The 13,671-nt window shown below is 47.1% G+C and overlaps 1 protein-coding gene across 2 annotated transcripts; it reads left to right on the top strand.

Moving 5' to 3' along the window:
* The first annotated feature begins 1,084 nt into the window (after window positions 1-1,084).
* Window positions 1,085-11,211, top strand: FUS (FUS RNA binding protein). Of its 2 annotated transcripts, none has more exons than XM_068565552.1 (15): window positions 1,085-1,161; window positions 2,711-2,735; window positions 2,828-2,982; window positions 3,736-3,880; window positions 4,050-4,231; window positions 4,447-4,654; window positions 6,253-6,287; window positions 7,800-7,832; window positions 8,643-8,746; window positions 9,105-9,234; window positions 9,478-9,579; window positions 9,715-9,838; window positions 10,169-10,269; window positions 10,386-10,533; window positions 10,839-11,211. In XM_068565552.1, the coding sequence occupies exons 1-15, from the start codon at window positions 1,149-1,151 to the stop codon at window positions 10,876-10,878; spliced, it is 1,545 nt and encodes a 514-aa protein (XP_068421653.1). In that variant the 5' UTR covers window positions 1,085-1,148; the 3' UTR covers window positions 10,879-11,211. The 2 variants fall into 2 exon arrangements, with proteins under 2 accessions (XP_068421653.1, XP_068421654.1); XM_068565553.1 differs by having other exon boundaries at window positions 3,739-3,880.
* The last annotated feature ends 2,460 nt before the right edge of the window (window positions 11,212-13,671 follow it).

Consider the following 13,671-nt stretch of genomic DNA (forward strand, 5'->3'; position numbering starts at 1 on the left):
AAGGAGTGTTTTGCAGCCACACAGACCTGGATTCAAATCAGGACCCCTGACCCTTAGCTGTTCTATAATCATGGATTGCACTCAGCCTGAGTCTCATTTTTCTTACCTGTAAAATGGAGATAGCTTTACTTTCTTCATAAGACTGTAATGGGAAAGCAATTAATTGTGCATTTTGAAACCACTTCAGCTCTATACAAATATCAGTTATTATTGGATCTCCACATTGGTTCCTCGGTAGGGTTTCAGGAAAATAAAGAGTAGCCCTTTATCAGTAAAAAGGCTGGGAAATCCCTGATCTAATCTCAGTGCTCTTTGAGATCCGGAGGGTTTGGGCTTTCCCGTCCAAGAGCTAGTTAAGCCAAGCTACTCACGGGCCAAGCCGTGAGCGTGTGGGTGGGCGATCAGTGCTTGACCAGACTAGGACCCAAGGGTCCGGGCTAAACTCCATGCTTTCTTTCATGGCAAACGTCACAATCTACAAACCCTGGTAAGGACTTCAGGAGACGCAAGCCTGAAAGACGATGAGTGAATACCTAGACGCAGGGAGAGGGTCGGTGGGTGTTGTCTGTGGAGAAACACTAGAGCCAGAGAGGGAGGCTGGCGCCAGAGGGAGGATGCGTTTGATGCAGCGTAAGGCGAATGGAGCGCAGGAGCTCTCCATCCTGAGTGAAAGTGAGGCCCAGTGAAAGGGGCCAGCCTGAGGAATTTCGGTTCCCACCCCTCGACTCCCGGCTTTGACTACAGTTCCGCCCGCAACCGCCCTGGGCCCCTCGCCCCGCCCCCAGGGGGGGTAATCGGGCCGTACCATTATGCAATCATAGGGGTGAGGGTGAATCGTGGGATTAGCCCTGCAAAGCAAATCTAACTTCTTTGTATGAAAAACAGAGGATTACATATATTATTTGCAAGGTTCTTAGTTAATACGCTTCCTTTCTGCCTGCTAGGGTCCTCTATACTCCCTGAAGAGTGGCAGGAGTCGGCCATGATTCCCCCTTTCCTTTCCGCAGTTGGTGCGTTCCCCCGGCATGCGTAGGCGGGGAGGCGTACATAAACCTCGACGCAGGAGGCGGGGCTGCTCAGTCCTCGAGGCGTCGGTGCTGTGGTGTTGGAATCTTGTTGATTGTCGGCCTGTGCGCGCGTGCGCGGACATGGCCTCAAACGGTATGTAAGGGCGCGAGGCGGCGGTGGCGTGCCGGCCCCGGGCCTCGTTGCCTCCTAGTCGGGCTTTTGTTTTTCGGTGAGACCTGGGCGGCGATCGCGTGTAGGGTCTTCTCGCACCACTGGCGGGAAGCAGCGGAGAGGGGTGGAAGGGGGAGGCCGATGTCGCCATCTTGTTTCGCTCCTCTGGCGCCTGGCGCGGGGCGGGAGGTCTTCCCTTCGTAGCCCCTTTCCTTGAGATGAGGGTTGGGAGGGACTCTTCTTGGTGATTGGAAACGTGAGGCACGGATGGAAATGCTCGATCCCTGTAGCCTCTTCTCCTCCTCGTCCCCAGCCTCGCGCTCGGGCCCGCTTTGTCGCAGTGCTGCATCCGGGCACTCGGAGCGCGCACGCGCTCTGCTGGCCCCTCCCCCCTTTCTGGCGGCGCGAACTCCCCCCTCCCGCCTCGTGTCGGTCCTGCTTTTTGTCGCGAGACCCTCTGCTGGAGGCTCCGCGGCGCGCGTCAGGTTTGGGCCTCGCCCCCGGGGTCCCTCGGGAAGGGGCGGGACCGCCTCGTTCCCGCCTCGCTTGCCACGCGGGCGGGGGCGGAGGCTTGGGCGCGCTTAACGGCTGGGGGTGGTCCAACGGACTTGGGGACCCGGCCCGAGGCTTTTCCCGCCTAAATTTCCTCTCGGAGGTGGGAACTGAAAGGAACGGCCGCTCGAGGCCACACCTTCTCCCGGTCCTTTTGCCCTTTTCTGCGGGAGGAAGCGACTCGTTTCCTGTACCGGGGAGACGAGTGGATCTGGCCAGTGCGTCTAACATGTGGCGTTTTAAAAGCGCTTTCGCTTCCTTCGGTTCACCGAGTCTCCCCACAGCCCCGAGGCAGGCAAGGGAGATAAGAAAACGCACTCGTGGGGAGCCACAGGGCTGGGGACTTGAGTACCAATCGACTTGCCTCCCGAGGCGACCGCTCTTTGATGGTGATCTCCGTCGTTTGGGATCAAAGAGCGCTCTTCTCTTGGTTAGCTAGCTTTGCATTAAAAGCCTCCGTTTCCAGTCTCCAAGACTGGGCAAAGGGTGAAGAGCGGCCTCTTTGGAGACGTTCTTGTTTTTCGGATTGAGAAAGTGGAGGCTACGTTCCGAACAATTCTGTCTCTGGCTTGAATTAAAACCTGTTCTGCTGAAGCAGCTGTGTGACTTTAGCTTGACTCTTGGTGATGTCTTCGTCTTCGAGCGGGTGTGAGAAGGAAATGTGTATATTTGTGCAGTTCCTGACATTGATTGAAGTTGCAGAAAATTATAGCTGTTCACCAAGACTCTTGCTTTTTCCAGTACTTCAGGCTTCTTGGTCTCTGTAGAAATTCGCTATTTCTTTGCTTTTCTTTATTGTAAGAAAACTTGACTACGGTCTGCCAGATTGCTCCTCTCTCAACTAGGGTTTCATGTGGGAACTTATGCCTCGTTGACTTTCCTCTCCGGGGGCCCCAAAGCTAGCTTGAGTTAAGACTTTTCGCTCTAGTCTACTCTTAGGGATGGTTGAAGGTAATATAATCGTGTTTTTGTTTTTCAGACTATACCCAACAAGCAACCCAAAGGTGAGTGTCAATTTCTGGGCTTCCAGAGTTTGTCAAGGGCAAGGGTGGTGAAGGTGTTTTTTTCTGAGAGCACGGTTTGTCTTTTTCTCCAGTTATGGGGCCTACCCAACCCAGCCTGGGCAGGGCTATTCCCAGCAGAGCAATCAGCCCTATGGACAGCAGAGTTACAGTGGCTACGGCCAGTCAACGGACACTTCAGGCTATGGCCAGAGCAGCTATGGTAGTTCCTATGGACAGACCCAGAACAGTGAGTCTCTTTTAGTGGGTCACCCCACCTCTTCCTGCTCTTTCTGAATGTTGCTTTTTTTAAACCTAAGCAGTGCTGAAATGTTTCCTTTAACCAGTCTATGACCCTTAAAGCACTTGAGCGTTTGAGTCCTTTCAAACAAAAATGCTTAATTGGTTTGTAATTCTGTTTCCTATTATTTTCTTTGACTTTTTACTTCTCTGTTTATGTTGCACTTTTCCCCATTTCCCCTAAGAATGAAAGTGAAATGGGAGGGCGGGGTGGGGGTGGGTGGGTAGTATTGCCTAAAGGGAGAAAACTTTCAGATACTTAAAGGGAGAAAATGACTTCCTTGAGGATGTTTGAAGTCAGACTGCTGTATATCACATGATACACCAGGAGGTGGAATTTGCCCTGAGGTCCTGAAGTGTAAATAATATGGGGTTGTCTTATTTGTACTGCACACATATGGGCAGGTTAAAATGCTGTTAATTAATAGGGGTCTCTTGGGCTGTGATTAGTGGTGGTCCTGGAGGCTGGCTTTGGTGTGGGTCGGATGAGATTGGAACTCTGAAGTTGGTAGAAGTTGGAGTATTAAGCTTTAAGGTAAAAGAGAAGGGTAATCTCTGACTGAGTTGCAAGATTTCCAAGCATCTTCTAAGAGGCTGACTTTTCAAGTATGGGAAGCATTAGGTGGTATATAATGTTTTCTTCAACCCATTACCCTGCCTTTTCTCTTTCGTCGTAGTTTTTGTGACTTCCTTTTTCTTGTAGCAGGCTATGGCACACAGTCAACTCCCCAGGGATATGGCTCAGCTGGTGGCTATGGCAGTAGCCAAAGTTCTCAGTCGTCTTACGGGCAGCAGTCCTCATACCCTGGCTATGGCCAGCAGCCAGCTCCTAGCAGCGCCTCGGGAAGGTAAGGAGTTGTGGGGAGAGGGGAGAGGACTGAAACATTAGGGGTGCATGAGTAAGCATGAGGAGTAACGGGGGTGGTCTCTGTTGGGTACAGAGAATGGGGTGTACTGAAAGTGAAAGAAGGTTTTGGACATGCTGGCATTATGATTCTGCTTTTTCTTTTTCCCTAGTTACGGTAGCAGTTCTCAGAGCAGCAGCTATGGGCAGCCCCAGAGTGGGGGCTATGGCCAGCAGTCTGGCTATGGTGGACAGCCTCAAAGCTATGGACAGCAGCAAAGCTATAATCCCCCTCAGGGCTATGGGCAGCAGAACCAGTACAACAGTAGCAGTGGAGGTGGAGGGGGTGGTGGAGGTGAGATGTTTTCAACTTTGTCTCATACTTGCTTTTTGTAAGGAATTGTATCCCGCTCGACCCGTTCCCTAAAAGGGTTCTTAAAAATCTTGCGCTTTGTTTCCTAGCTTCATTTTAATTTTTATTGTCATTTATCCCCTGGCGCAGTTGAACTGTTTTATGCCACCTCGCAGTCTGTTTTGTGTTTTTTAAAGGCATTCTTTCTTTCCTGACAGGTAACTATGGCCAAGATCAGTCCTCCATGAGTAGTAGTGGTGGCGGCGGTTATGGCAATCAGGACCAGAGTGGTGGCGGAGGCTACGGGGGAGGCCAGCAGGACCGTGGGGGCCGTGGCCGGGGCGGTGGCGGTGGTTACAGCCGCAGCAGTGGTGGCTATGAACCCAGAGGTCGTGGAGGCGGCCGTGGAGGCAGAGGCGGCATGGGGTAGGTGTCTTGTGAGCCAGGGAGTAACATCAGTGAGCAGTGTGGAGGGTTGCATGAATCTCCCTTGAAGCCTAGTCCCTTAGTGCATGGTTAGTCTTATTCTAGGGATTTGTGAGGGCTTTGATTTAGGAGCATTGACTGTTTCTTCTTCATACATACATCCCCATTTTATTTTTGTGAGAACTTGGGAGCCTGAACTTCTACCCACACCTCTGTATAGAGATTTGAGTACTGACACTTTTATTTTTGAAGAAAAAGAAACATGGGTGTATATGGATTGGAGTCATTGATATCCTAGGCAAGAAACATGGAAGTAAAGGCTTCTTTCTCTGCAAGGGAAACCGATGATCCCACTCCTGGTAATAGGGAAACTTGTTACTTGTATTCCCATGTGTCCTCTGAGGGAGTTGTAAATGGTTAACCTGACTTGAGCTTCCAGGAATTGGCTACTCTCTCTTTATTCTGTAGTCATTTGAATCCACGAGCACTCATTTGACTGACAGTAATGATTTTGTGTGTGTGACTTGGTTTATGGGGCTATCTGAAGTGTGCAGACCTTTTGGACAAAATACAGTACGCTTGACAGTGGTATCCCACCTATTTGCTCCACTGTCCCCCTTCCTCTGGTTACTTGTCCAACTGGACCTTCTTTCCTCCCCTTCCCGCTGAAGTTGAAGTAAAACCTTAGATTTGATGTTAAAGCATTTGTCAAATCTGTTGGTAAATATGATTTGAAGGACCCTACTCTGTCTCCCTTGAGAGGGGAGGAATGTCAGTGTGTTACTCCTTTTTGGGAAAAAGTAGGTTTTTTAAGAAGAGTTTGTGTATGGTAAGTATTCAGAGGTGGGTGGGGGCAATCTCAAAAACAAAATAAGGAAAACTCTGTTGTGTGCGTGTGTTTAATGCAAAACTTTAAAAAGAAAAACAACTGTTAATGTGACTGTTAACTTGCTCTGCATTTTATGTGCCACAGGTATGAAAGGTGACATTGCAAAATACTCCGCTCTTCTCACAGTGTAGAAGGGGTGACCCCGGGGGTGGGGAGAGATCAAAAACAGCTCAGTAGTTAGGGTAGGGCTTAGCTAAGTTTGTCTCGCTTTAAGGGGAAATTGCCTTTGGTTTTGACTTTTTATGGAATGGGGTTGGGTCTGCTTGCTGCTTTCAAAGCAAAAAACCACAAAAATGTGTTCAGGGCTACCCCAGCCTGGTGTGAAATGTCTTCTGGGTAAATCGGGGGTAGGGTTTTTAAACCAACTACTGGGTTGTCATCCACTCGCGACAAGAGGAAAAAACATCTGCTACATCGGAAGAACGACCAAGGAAAATGGGTCTTTTTTTTTTTTCCAGAGGAAATAGATACATAACCTTTTAAAGCAAAATCCTTAAAAATTGTGTCTGAGAAATTGCACACGTGTGTGTGACATGCTCAAAGGTCAGACAAGGGGTGGTCAGGAAGGGGAATGTATTTTAGTAGCCATTTGTATTATCATTTTCCCAAAACACCTACCCATGTTTGGGGAATGTTGAACAAAATCAAAAACCGCCCTTTTGTAGCCGTTGGAAGCTTCATGTCCTTTCTTCTAACTTGTCTTCTCCAGCGGAAGTGACCGTGGTGGCTTCAATAAATTTGGTGGTAAGTGAACAGAGTTTCCAAAATTCCCAACTCCCAGCAATGCTTTGTCTGATTGTTCATTTGCAGATGTCTTAGCGTGTTTTAAGTGTCAAAGGTTTTGGAGTGTCCAGAACCACCTCCAGAAAGGGGTGGGGTAGAATGCCACCTGCTGCCAGATGTGTGCTAACCTGGAGGCAGGCAGGGGTAAGACTCAGCAGGCATCTGGTACCAATTCGGTTTGACCCAGGTTAATAAGAGGTGTTTAAGTAGGCCTCTGACAGGAGTGTTGCCACACCCGGCACTTAGTGAGCACTGTAATGAGAAACTGGAGAGTGTGTGCTGGAACACGTGGGGCCGACTTGGCTTTAGGAGCCTTTTGATCAGTGTGTCCGAGGTTAGTGTGTGCGTGTGTGTGCGTGTGTGTGCGTGTGTGTATGTAACAACCTCCAAATGTTTTAATTCTGGACGAGGGATGTGAACTATTGCCCTGCCCTGAGGATGGTGGAGTTGGTATATATTTATATATTAAATACTGAATGGTGTCAATGCGATTCTACATACACGCATTTAAACTCAATTCAGATGGGCAAATAGAAACTAGCTCTGGGAAGGAAGGTGTGGACTACTTCCAAGAAAGGTTGGGAGTATGTGTGGCTCATGGGAAATAACCAGGTCTTAAACAGCACAAACTGAATTCATGGAAAAATGGCAAATTTGAGAAGTCTCCCAGTAAGCTGGAACTTTTCTGGTTTGGTTAACTAACAAAAGGTTTCTTGATTTGTCTCAACATTTAAAGCCAAAGGCTTGGGTTCATGATTTAGGTGTCATTGAGTGTGGGTACAATATTTATTTATGATGAATTCAGATAAACTTTGGTCAAAGATGGTCTCTGGAAAAAAAATAGAGGCTGCATTATGGAAATAAGATTTCTGGTCTGTTCCCTGGGACATGCTTTAAAAATATAATAGCTGTTATGTATGATTTTTATTTTCATGTGGTTTTGGGGGAAACAAACATGGTTTTAAGAATGGTTTCTAAAGATGAAATTAAAAATTGTTCTACAAGGGATAAGTGTCTTTGGTGTTAAAGTTTGGAGAAACGGTATGGATGCATATCACATTGCTGGTGGTGAGCCCATTTCTCTCTGGGGTGAGAGAACAGGGCCAAGCTATGAGTTGGTTTGTTAACTTCAAGGGGTCTCCCTCCTGGCCCTCCCAGTCTGTGCTGAGGACATTTCCCAGCCTGAGCTGGGGGAGGCAGCATTTTCTGAAGTGTGGCGTTGTCCCTGTGGGGACTCAAGTTACATACAGGTCTTAGGAAAAGGGGCCTCTGTCTTCCCCAGACCTGCCTAGGATTTTTCTCTGGGCAGACAACCCAGGACAGGGTTTGGAATGAGGCTGTGAGCACTTACCTGATATTTTGCAAAAGTTTGGATTTGGTGTGAATTTTTTTCCTTGTCTTTCTCAGCCTGTTGACTAACGGCTCCTCTTTCCTTGTTTTTTTGTTTTTTGTTTTTTTTTCATGTCACTTAAGGCCCTCGGGACCAAGGATCACGTCATGACTCTGGTAAGTCCAGAGGTGGCATGAAGGAATGGCTCAAGTGGTGTCAGGACTTTTCCTGGATGTTCTTTGAAACTTAAAGGGATCCGAAGAACTGTGGGGTAGAGAAGAAGGAAAATGTGGGGAAGGGAGTTTAGGTGTAGCTATACTTAACAGTGATTTATAAATGAGCCATGTATCAGAAATACCTGATGTGGTGATTTCCTCTCCCAGCAATTTAGTAGGTCTGGGAGGAGCCCGAGAATTTGCATTTCTAACAAGTTTCAGGAGATGCTGATGCATCTGTGTGTGGACCATAATCCTGAACTACTGGTTCAGTTAAAGCAGTGGCTTTTAAAAATGGGGATCGTAACCAAATTATTGAACGAAAAAGACACACAAAGGGAAGCACTCAGTGTATTTTTTGTTTTAATTATGTTTGTAGACTGGATTTTAGTGTAAGATTGGTTTCTTAACTTGGGGGTCTTCAACTGAACGTTGACAAACAACTGGTGTACTTACTGTGTGGTTGGGCAGTTAACTCCTGAGCCCTTGTTTCTTTAGTGAGTATCAACATGTTTCAAAGGGTAGTTGTAAAACTAAATTTAAATTTGTGAAGTGGCTGGCATACTGGTACTCAGATAATAAAATAGAAGGGATGGGGATTTCTTTTGTCTGACCTAAACCAAAGTATATTGCTTGCTTTAGAGTTTTTTTTCTTTGAAAGCAAAATAGCAAGTATTTCTTAAAGTTAGGTTATTAAGAGTCACTGACTTGTTTTACCTTTGCTTGTTTTCTCTCTTCAAATTCATGTTTCCTTCTGCGTTTGACAAGCAGAACAGGATAATTCAGACAACAACACCATCTTCGTGCAAGGCCTGGGCGAGAATGTTACAATTGAGTCTGTAGCTGATTACTTCAAGCAGATTGGTATCATTAAGGTACTTGTGGAGCAGAGTGGGTGCTTTCTATCAGTGCTGCAGGCTTTTGGATTTCACACCTTAGTGAAAAAAAAAGTCTTAATGGTTGCCTGCTTCATTTGTTGAGGAAAGAACATTAGCCTTTGCCATTTTCTAAAGGGGAATCACATTTTAACACAAAAGAGGCACAACTGATAAAAAAGGGAGTGTCTAAAACTTTTGAATTTGTAGTCTATAATCTTTACTTTCATCTTTTAATATTGAAGTGAGAAACAGTTATAGTTGATGGCTTTAATTCAAGTTACGTGAAAGAGAAAGGTATGGTTATGATAGTGCTGTCTTCTTTAAGACTGATGTTATCTCACGTTGATTTCTTTAGACAAATAAGAAAACAGGACAGCCCATGATTAATCTGTACACAGACAGGGAAACAGGCAAGCTGAAGGGAGAGGCAACAGTATCATTTGATGACCCACCTTCTGCTAAAGCAGCTATTGACTGGTTTGATGGTATGTATGAGGAGGCTGGCAGGGGTGGGGGACAGGGTAACTAGCTTTGGGAAACGGCCTGTGTTTTAGGATTTCTTTGAGTCTTCCAACACTCCTATTTTGGTGTGGTCTTATTTTTTCTTACGTTTCATGAGATTGTAAACATTTACAAGAAGGCAGAGTCTTCTCTTGATTGTACCAAGTGTGTTTTTGGACCCACAGGTCTTAATAAAAAGTCTCTTTATACCGCCTTTATTTCTTTAGGTAAAGAATTCTCTGGGAATCCCATCAAGGTCTCATTTGCTACTCGGCGAGCAGACTTCAATCGGGGTGGTGGCAATGGTCGTGGAGGCCGAGGGCGAGGAGGTGAGGAGCTACTTCTGCTGGCGTAAGAGGTGATGGGGAGAGAAGGGAGGCAGGGTGGTAAGGGTTTGCATGGGAGAGAAGGTTAGGTTAACCAAACTTGGAAGCGGAGCAGACCTATTCTTGTGTCTGCACTAGGACCCATGGGCCGTGGAGGCTATGGAGGTGGTGGCAGTGGTGGCGGTGGCCGAGGAGGATTCCCCAGCGGCGGCGGTGGCGGTGGAGGACAGCAGCGAGCAGGGGACTGGAAGTGTCCTAATCCGTGAGTGAAACTTCTTTAATTCTTTTCTCAGCCCTCTTACACGTGTGCCCTTTGGTATTATGGTAGAGCTTGTGTTTTCTGACTAATAGATGTCAAAGCTACACTTTGACAGGCTTGGCCAGGAGTCACCTAGGTGAGGTAGCTCTAGTGGGAACGGTATTGGACTGGGTTCAATAACCTGCAGTTTTTGTCTGGCTCGCTCCTGAGAAACAAGCCCTTTTGCTTTTCCGAGGCCTCATTTTCCTCACTTAAGGTAACTAGAGTGTTTGTAATTCTAGGTCTTGTCTTACCCCGCCCCCCGGCCCCGACTAATTGTCTTATTTTCCTCAGTACGTGTGAGAACATGAACTTCTCTTGGAGGAATGAATGCAACCAGTGTAAGGCCCCTAAACCAGACGGCCCAGGAGGGGGACCAGGAGGCTCTCATATGGGTAAGGAAGAGGCGGAGCTGGTGGTAAGGAGTTGGGATCAAAAAGGAGGCTAGAGGGGAGGTAGGAGGAATTTGGGGGATGTGATATGGGGATATATCATGTTTCTTTTTTCCTAGGGGGTAACTATGGAGACGATCGTCGTGGTGGCAGAGGAGGCTATGATCGGGGCGGCTACCGAGGCCGAGGCGGGGACCGTGGGGGCTTCCGAGGGGGCCGGGGTGGTGGGGACAGAGGTGGCTTTGGCCCTGGCAAGATGGACTCCAGGTAAGTAAGACTAAATTGAAATGAAAGTAGAACAGTTGAACAGAGGTCATGGGATTGTAAGGTTTTGGGACAGTGGTTTCGTTTTGAGGGCTAGGTTGGAAAGCTGAGACTGTAACCATAGTGGGTAGGGAAGGAGGGAAGGAAGATTATCTGGGGGAGCTAATCTGTAGACTCCCATGTACTCTCTATACCTAGGGAGATATGAGCTATTTCTTGGGGTTGGGTAGCAGGGGCAGATAGGATTTCGGGGGTGGGTTGGGTAGAGAGGTTGGTAACTCAGACCTAATGGATACTCTTTCTTGCAGGGGTGAGCACAGACAGGATCGCAGGGAGAGGCCGTATTAGCCTGGCTCCTGAAGTTCTGGAGCAGCTTTCTTCCTGTACCCAGTGTTACCCTCATTATTTTGTAACCTTCCAACTCCTGATCACCCACTGGTTTTTTGTGTCGGACTATGTAATTGTAACCATATCTCTGGTTCCCATTAAAAACCATCATTTTAGTTAAATTTTCTTCCTCTTCCCCCTCTTCACTCTCCTGGAGCGTTGATGTCCAGGTCAAGAATGTGGGGAGTTTTCCTCTTTCAGATCAACCTGCCTTGTGGGAACTGGAATAATTTGTTTGTTCTCGCTTAGCAGGAACTGGAATAAAGTGTTTGATACTTGTTTCAGGGGAGAAAAGGTCAAGTGTATCCTTGAAAGTAGAGATTAAACTTTTCTGTTATGGTAAAAACTAGATGAATGAAAGGGGTAAATGAGAAACATGTGGTGTGTTGGCCCAGAATTGTCCAACCATTTGGAAGTTTTTCTTTTACCATGTTTATTCACATGCTGGTTTTAGTGAGTTTATTATTTATAGTAGTTGTGTTCTTTTTTTAAGGCCTTTTGGCTCTTTTGGCACTTTTCTGAGTGGGGCTCAAACAAATTAGGTTGCTTTGGGGGTGGTATTCAAGCTTGATCATGATTGGAGCACGTAGTTATTAGCCAGTTGGGTGTTTTGCAGGAAGGAGAGTAACTGAGCACCTACTTAATGGCCGGTGTTCCGTGGCCTTGCTCACTTCATGCCCAGTGCATGGGTGATGTGGCTCTCATTTCTCAGGAAATGGTCGACTCCAGGAAGGAGTCCCTGTCTTCTCACTTCTTTTTCATTTCTTGGCATTTCGTTCTGAAATCATTTTTCTGAAAGGGACAGACTCCTATCCTGAACGTTTGTTTGCCTAGGCCTTAAGAGGATGCTAAATTTTAGGGAAAGAGACTTGGGAAGGAGAGGAGATGGTAAAGGGGGGAAGGTTAGCTGGGACAGTAAGGTAGAGGCAGTTCTTTATATTTCAGGGTGACCCCCCCCCCATTAGTTTTCCTGAAGGTGGGACTTTGGTAGGTGTCTGTAGGGAGACAGTGGTCTAGCTGGGTCGTGTTTACATCCTGCCTATACCCAGAGGGCTGAGGTCATTGATAATTTTGAGAAAGGCAAAGGGTGGGGCTGATGAGCTGAAACCTCAGACTAGTGCCCGTCAACCTTACATGCCTTTCCTGACCCCAAAAATCTACCCCCCCGCCTTTTTTCTAGCTCAAACCGAGTTTAGAAAACTTGCCCATCCCTGCCAAGCAATTGAATTTTAGTTGTACAGAACCGAAAATTATAGCCAACAGCAACAGGCTTCTTTGCTGTCAGAAGCACAGCTCGTAGAGTGCCTGGGACCCCTGGTGGGAAGTGCTTTTTCTCTTGGTTTAAAATTGTCAAGTATGCTGTAAGTATTCTCTTCTTAAGAGTTGTTTCATCTTCCAATCTCTGGTGACTTGAGACGGAAGCTGTGGCTTTGTCAAAAGGAATAGCTGCTTTATCCTCCCTACTGTGTGGAGGTGCTCTACCAAGAGTGGGTGGAGAATGGCTGAGCTTCTCCAGGCAGTGCTTTCATTTGGTTTACTGAACTTGGTACATGTGAGAAACCCTCATAATTAGAGCCAAGGATATGGCAGTGTTTCTCTCCCTGGTGCGGTCAGCTGCCTCTGCTGTTTTTGATATGCTTTCTTACAGTGATGCTTGGTTTGAATGGCACTATCCATGTCTCTGAGTTTATTGTGTGTGCTTCACCTGGTGGGGTTCTGGTGTTCGGGTTTGGTTGTGGTTCCTTCATCCCTACTGCTAGTGGTGAAGGAGGTTGAAGCTCTGGGTGAGACCCAGTTACTGACTGGGACTGTTAGTACTTAGTTCTTGTCCTTTAAAGGGCTTCAGTGATGGGCCTTGCTCTTAAGTAAAAGAAAATAGAGTCCCAAGTGTCTAGTGGGTAGATCCAGTTTGGGGTCCTTTTTCCAGGAGGAAGAATGGATGACGACAGAACTAGGAACAGAGGGAATGTTGTTGGTTCTGGTGCCAGCTTATCCATTGGCGAGAAAATAGGAGTGAGATCTCAAGGGGGTTGGACTTCGGGCCCTCTTCTCTTTGCTGCATTCCCTTGTAAGCACTAGGCCGGTAATAGCCAGTCATAGTTCTCTGATGAGGATCTTAGGCTAGTCCTTAGAGATCTAAAGAATACATTATTACTGAATTATGGAAAATGGCCTGCAGTCTGGAAGCACTTAGGCGCCTGGCTTTTTTGAATTGGGACAGGCTAACTAGGGAGAAGTGAGGAGGGTAGGTTGTGGTGGGGAAAAGTGTGCTGCAGGTCTGTTTGCTTCCACTGATTTAGTTCTCAGGCTTTTCACCTTTTCCCCATCACATGCTGGATTTCAGTAACTTGGATATAGGGCTGAGGTTAAGTCATTGCTGGGTCCAGCCCCTATGAGACTCAACACATTAACATCTTTATTTAGGCATGTTGCTTCCCAGTTCCGGTCTCCTGTCAGTCTTCCACCAGGGGTTTTGTAACCAGGTCTCACTCCCTCTACTAGTCTGTGAGAGGCTCAGCTCAGTGTGAGGTCCCATCTACAGCCAGTCTTTCCAGAACTCAGACTCCCTTTTCTGCCTTTGGGCCCTCAGTACTTAGCCTCTTTCCTTTCATCTTTAACTTTTTATTTTGAAATAATTCAGAGTTAGGAGGTTTCCACAAAAATTATCTTGTTCACCTCCCCATGCAGACGGTAATCTTCATGGTGCTGGGTATATTAAGAAACGAGGAAGGTAGTGTCAAGTGGATCTTGCCA

The sequence above is a fragment of the Eschrichtius robustus genome, chromosome 16 (assembly GCF_028021215.1).
Source record: "Eschrichtius robustus isolate mEscRob2 chromosome 16, mEscRob2.pri, whole genome shotgun sequence".
Taxonomy (NCBI): domain Eukaryota; kingdom Metazoa; phylum Chordata; class Mammalia; order Artiodactyla; family Eschrichtiidae; genus Eschrichtius; species Eschrichtius robustus.